The sequence below is a fragment of the Arachis ipaensis genome, chromosome B3 (genome assembly GCF_059453495.1).
Source record: "Arachis ipaensis isolate K30076 ecotype BB chromosome B3, ASM5945349v1, whole genome shotgun sequence".
In the NCBI taxonomy this organism is placed as follows: Eukaryota; Viridiplantae; Streptophyta; class Magnoliopsida; order Fabales; family Fabaceae; genus Arachis; species Arachis ipaensis.
The window spans coordinates 133,759,659-133,766,550 of record NC_142438.1 but is presented as its reverse complement, the minus strand read 5'-3'; the positions used below and the strand labels follow the sequence as shown (position 1 = coordinate 133,766,550).

Here is a 6,892-nt window from a genome sequence, read left to right as displayed (position 1 = left end):
ATTAAAAATATTAATTTTTTTTATTTCACCGGATCAAAACATGTTTGCGTTGTTCGGATCGAATTCAATTTTGTGAATCCGGTGAATTCGTTATTTAATTTTTAATGTGTATACATTGACCTTATGAATTGCAGTGCCTTCTTTATATGTATTGATTTATTTGTTAATGAATTTTGTACATGTGAATGTACTGCGCCTTTGATTTGTGAATTCAGAAATAAATGTGTATGATGTGTGTGCGTCGTATACTGGTACTATTGCACAAACACAGATTAATTTCCTTTTGTTAATGCCAGTGCCGTGATATTGCAATTCCTTATATAAATGTGTTATCATGTATGATTGTTTATATATATTATCATTGTTTAAGGTATAACTATATATACATGAAACCGAACTGGCGTTTAATTTATATAATAAATAAATGTTTTATTTTTTAAAACATTAATAAAGTATTATTGAATTATAATGATTAATTTTAATGTTAATAAATCAAGAATTTTTGACACATGAGTTATAATCATGTTTTTCTTTAAGGTCTTAAAAGACATTATTAAGATTTAATTCTTTTTAGGATTTAAGTATTTTTTTTGTTACATAAGGAAACTGGTAACAATTTAAATTAGTATACCCATCTATTTTTATAAAGATTTGGTTTTGAAATAAATTGATTCAACATTATGCTGCCAAAGTAGCCTCTTTTGTGAAAATTGATTTATTTAAAACATTAAGAATATGGTGATATGTAATTCATGCGAATATTGGTCGGCCCAAAGGAAGGCCTATATTTGACCAAATTACATACACATATTAATGGTAAATAAATATTTGGGTAACTAATTAAGAATAAAGTAATGTTTATTATTTATGCAAACAATAATCGGCCCAAAGGAAGTTTATTGTTTGGCCAAATAATAAGCATTGCATACTTCTGTTTATTTTCTATTAATTATGCGGTCAATAATCGGCCCAAAGGAAGGTTATTGTTTGGCCAATTAATAGAGAATATATGCGGTAATAAATAGGTTGCGAAGTTTAAGTTTTCATGTGCGCATTAAGTCGGTCCAAAGAAAGGCTTAATGTGTGACAGGAATTTTGACAATATTTGATTACTGCAATGAGAGTATCACTTACAGTTAATTTTTCTATCCAAAGATTGAAAATTAATGTTGTGCTAGATATCTCAATATGGATTTTTTACCCATTAATAACTAATATTTACTGCATGTTCTTTTTGTTCTGATCCAGAAACTATGGCTTTAGCTACCAATGTTTTTGCGCAAATTAGCAGTATTCCTATGCTGAATGGTTCAAACTTTAAAGTTTGGAAGGATACCGTGGAGATTGTCCTCGGTTGTATGGACCTAGATATAGCTCTTCGAGAGGAGAAACCCACTTCCACTCCGGAAAACCTCAATGAGGTTAAAATAGAGAAGTGGGAGAGATCCAATCGAATGAGCATCATGATCATGAAACGCTCAATTCCTGAGGCGTTTCGGGGCTCAATCACTGAGGATAAAGATGCCAAACAGTTCCTAAAGGATGTAGAAAAATTCTTTACTAAGAATGAAAAGGCGGAGGCAAGTAGTCTTTTGAGCAAACTTGTCTCCATGAGGTATAAAGGTAACGGGAACATAAGGGAGTACATTATGGAAATGTCTCATCTTGCTTCAAAATTGAAAGCACTAAAGTTAGAGTTGTCTGAAGATTTACTCGTGCATTTCATTTTGATTTCCCTTCCTGCACACTTTGGGCAATTCAAAGTGAGTTATAACACTTTGAAGGACACTTGGTCCTTAAATGAGCTTATATCTCACTGTGTGTAAGAAGAAGAGAGGCTACAGCAAGATAAGACTGAAAGTGCTCACATGGCTTCATCTTCTCAGTATAAAAGAAAGCGTGATACTACTGCGGATGTGCCTTCTCAGCAGAAAAAGGCTAAGAAACAAGATCAAGTTTCAACTTGTTTCTTCTGTAAGAAGGTGGGACACATGAAGAAGGATTGTACCAAATATGCCACCTGGCGTGTAAAGAAGGGTATAATTCTTACTTTCGTTTGTTCTGAGGCTAGTTTAAGTTATGCACCTGTTGATACTTGGTGGGTAGATTCTGCTACTACTACTCATGTAAGTGTTACTATGCAGGGTTGCCTGTGGAGCCGACCGCCAAGTGATGCTGAAAGATACATCTATGTGGCAAACGGTAATATAGTTGCAGTCGAAGCTATAGGAACCTTTAGATTATGTTCCACGAGTGGATTTTACTTGGATTTATTAGAGACATTTTATGTACCGTCATTTAGACGAAATTTGGTTTCTGTTTCTCGTTTGGACAAATCAGGTTATTTTTGTTCATTTGGAGACAATAAAGTCAGTCTCTTTTACAATTCGAATAATATTTGCTCTGGTCATTTGGTGGATAATCTATATAGGCTTAACTTAAATTCCTATAATAATGAAATACTGCAAACGGGTACAAAACAAAAAAAAAAAAAAACTGAATGAGAATTCGGCATCATTATGGCACAAATGCCTAGGCCACATCTCTAAACAGAGAATTCAGAGGCTCGTGTCGGATGGAATTCTCGGACCCCTAAATTTGGCGGACTTTGAAGTCTGCATTGAGTGCATAAAGGGAAAAAGGACAAACGAAAGGAAATTAGGTGCCGAGAGAGCTAAAGATGTCTTAGAACTAATACATACCGATATATGTGGCCCATTTCCTACTGTCTCTTGGAATGGACAACGGTACTTTATTACGTTCATAGATGATTACTCTCGTTACGGGTATCTATATTTAATTCATGAAAAGTCCCAAGCCTTGGATGTTTTCAAGTCTTTCAAAGATGAAGTTGAACTTCAACTTGGAAAGAAAATTAAAGCTGTCAAATCTGATCGTGGTGGTGAATACTACGGAAGATATGACGGTTCAGGAGAGCAACGTCCTGGGCCTTTTGCTCTTTTCCTAGAGGAGTGTGGTATTGTTCCGCAATACACTATGCCAGGCAAACCTAGCATGAATGGTGTTGCAGAGCGAAGGAACCGAACTCTTAAGGACATGGTGAGAAGTATGATTAGTCATTCTTCCTTGCCTGAATCACTCTGGGGAGAAGCCTTAAAGACCGCAGTGTACATCCTTAATAGGGTGCCAAGCAAAGCAGTTAACAAAACCCCATATGAAATTTGGACTGGGAAAAGGCCTAGTATAAAGCATTTGCATATTTGGGGATGTCCAGCTGAGGCGCGACCTTATAGGCCGCATGAAAGAAAATTGGACTCAAGGACAATTAGTTGCTACTTTGTTGGTTACGCTGAGCGTTCACGGGGGTACAAGTTTTACAATCCTGCATCAAGGTCTATTTTTGAGACGGGAAATGCGAGATTTCTTGAGGATGTTGAGTTTGGGGGGGAAGGAAATATTAGGAATGTTGCTTTTGATAAGGATTCTATAACTGACAATGATCAGGACCTTGTGCCTATTATTGTTCAAGATACAGTTATAGTACAAAAGTACAATGAGAATCCTGTTGTAAATCCAGCTACAGTACAAGAGAACAATGAGAATATTGTTGTTGCTCAAGATACTGCTACAGTACAGGAAAATAATGAGAATCCTCCTCAAACCCAACCCATACAGCAAGCTCAACAACCTCAAGAAGTGTCATTAATGAGATCCAATAGAAAAAGGAGAAAATCCATCTATGGTCTCAAACAAGCTTCTCGTCAATGGTATCACAAGTTTCATCAAGTCATTACCTCATACGGTTTTGAGGTAAATATTATAGATGAATGTGTATACCGTAAGTTCAGTGGGAGTAAATACTTTTTTTGGTCTTGTATGTTGATGACATTCTATTTGCCAGCAACAATATAGGCTTGTTGCATGAAACTAAGAAATTTCTATCGGACAAATTCGAAATGAAAGATCTTGGTGATGCCTCTTTTGTATTAGGAATCAAGATACTAAGAGATTACTCTCAAGGTATTCTTGGATTGTCACAAAAGAACTATATCGAAAAGATTTTAAGTAGATATGTCATAAAAGGTTGTAGACCAATGGACACACCCGTGGTTAAAGGAGACAAGTTCAGTCTCAAGCAATGCCCTAAAAATGATCTTGAGAGGACATCAATGCATGATAAGCCTTATGCATAAGCACTAGGGAATTTAATGTATGCTCAAGTCTACATACATCCCGATATATCATTTATAGTGGGAGTGTTGGGTAGATACTTGAGCAATCCGGATATGGATCATTGGATAGCTGTTAAACGCGTAATGCGTTGTTTAAAGAAAACAAAGGATTACATGCTTATTTATCGGAGATCAGAAAAATTTGGAGATGATTGGGTACTCTGTTTCCGATTTCATGGCATATGGTTGCGAAACTTTGTCACTAAGCTTCATATAGTAGATGACATTGAAAGACCATTAAAGATATTTTGTGACAATAAGTCAGCAGTACTATACTCCAATAACAATAAGAGCTTGACAAAATCGAAGCATACAGACATCAAGTTCTTAGTTGTCAAGGAGAAAGTTTAAGAAAAACAGATTTCCATAGGACATATAGGAACAGAGTATATGCTAGCAGACTCATTACCAAGGATTGACCTCTAAAGTTTTTCATGAGCACACTGCTCGGATGGGTGTCAATATTTGTGATGCCTTGGTTTAGTGGGAGTTTATGCTATATGTCCTATGACAGATAATTGAATTATTTTTCTGCAGAATTAAGTTGATGGTTTATTTCATATTATGTGAAATGTTCATTTTACAATATTTTGTATTGTATTTGATCTCAATAAAGTTGGACCAGCTGGAAATAGACATGCATGAGATCACTTGGCATGTAATTTCCATATTACTCATCCAAATTTGATCTATGTCGTTGAGTATATTAGGATGGTGATTGGCGTGGTTTAGTCACGGCATTTAATGTGATAAAAGCTGCGGTAGTTCCATATCTAATGTATGAGACGGACCAGATTGTTAAAGTAATGAGAGAAATAGCATTCAGATGCGCGCATAAAGTTTATAAAGATGTGATTATGTCAAGAAATAATATATGTATAGCCCAAGTGGGAGATTGTTAGGAAATTATTTGATTTCCTAACTTATTTGTGGGCAATACATATATTAATTATAATCACAAATTATGCTATTTAAAATTAAATGACTTATATAATGATGATCTCATTTATTATTTTAAATGCTAATTGAATAAGTCATTATTACTTTTGATTTGGAATTAAATGAGAATAAAACAGGATATTATCTTTTGTTCCTTAGATAATTATCTTTTTTGGATTTTAGATATATTATCTTTTGGGCTTTAGATACTATTTTATTTGGGTTTAAGGGTTTAATGGGTGCCATGCTCAAATATAAATAGACCTTCAGGGTTTCGGTTCCCGATATACCAAAAGCCGCCTTTGTTACTCTTTCCTCATCAAAAGAGTTGCAGTTCAGCCTCCTAGGAATACAGAAGGCTTTGGTTGAGAAAGATCGAAAGAACCACAAGATCCAAACTCTTCCGATCGTATGATTCATGTTTATGAATTCAGGTACGCTTCCGCATTATAATATGATATATTTTTGATGATTCAACGTGGATGATTTGGGTTATTGAAATTAATTTATTCCAACAGTTTTCTCCATCTTTTGGTTCTAGCATCAAAGGTAACTGACCCATTAAAACCATCTAATATTTGAAAAGCTCCTTCCTTATAAGTAGCAAACTTTATTGTACTCAAATCTCCTATTGTACAAAGACATTCATACACTCTCCAACGTTGGTCGCTGCGGCGAAGAAGATGTAACTGCAAAGCGATTTCATGCCATCGGTTAATCACAGCCACCGTGCAATCTTCACTAGTCGGAGCCGACGAAAATGCAGCAACATATTCAGAGCAATCTATTAGTTCCGGTAATGGAAAATTTGGAAGATCAATCCTTGCTCTGGAGAACGGGCAAAGGAAGAAAATCGAGCCTTCGCGAAACAGAAGCAGCCACCCCGAATTCGAGGCAACGCAGGTTGCTCCATCGAATTCTGGGATGTTCAATGTATACAACTTATCCTCGTTGCTTAGCAACGAACACGTAGAACCTTCGCCATACATAAGAAACCATGGCTCGTCTTGAAAGGTTTCAATTTCAAGACGAGCCAATGCTTCGGTGGAAGCGTATTTCCAATCCTTGCAAACGCCGCGGATTCTAAGAAGCTCCTTCAACTCTAAATAATCTGAAAATATTTGTGCAAGAAGGTGGATAGAATTGTTTCTTTTCTTGTTATCAGAATCTGCTTCTGAAATGTTGCTATGTTGGTCCATTTTATTTAGAAAAAGATTACCCACACAAAACAAAAGGAATCATATGAGTATATATATATAATAACCTAAATTAAGCCTCACTACAGTGGTTTTAGTTGTAACAGAAAAATATTAGTCCAAGTTTTCCTTGGGATTCAAGTTTTCTTGGGATCCAAGTTTTTTGAAGTCCGCCGTCACTGTTCCTTTTGTTGTTTTAACAATTCTAAAATTTGGCAGATTGGGGATGTATCTAAAATTGTAGAGCGCTCGCTTTGCAAAATGTAACCATTGAGCTCAAATTAAACATACGGAATTGTAATTTTCATACGCTGGAAAATGTAAGATGTGAGACACATGCATCTAATTATATATCACTATGTTAAAAAATAATTACATTTTATAAGAACATAAATAATTGGGTAATTTACTTAAACAAATAAAATGGATATCAAATATTATATGAATATCTTAAAACCAAATACATACCTTATATATATATTAGCGGCTCAACAAGTACTATCGTGTCTATTCAGCCGTTTTTCTATTATTATGAAAAAATTAATTTTTATAATTTTATTTTTA

At 35.0% G+C, this 6,892-nt stretch overlaps 1 protein-coding gene across 1 annotated transcript; it reads right to left on the bottom strand.

Annotated features, from left to right (window-relative positions):
- Positions 1-5,638: 5,638 nt before the first annotated feature.
- Positions 5,639-6,331, bottom strand: LOC107633717 (F-box protein At3g56470-like). The gene has a single exon (XM_016337318.3). The coding sequence runs from the start codon at positions 6,329-6,331 to the stop codon at positions 5,639-5,641; it is 693 nt and encodes a 230-aa protein (XP_016192804.1).
- Between the last annotated feature and the right edge of the window lie 561 nt (positions 6,332-6,892).

Bases quoted from the DNA above. Each gene is read 5' to 3' on its own strand.
- LOC107633717 (XM_016337318.3), bottom strand. From the start codon at position 6,331: ATGGACCAACATAGCAACATTTCAGAAGCAGATTCTGATAACAAGAAA.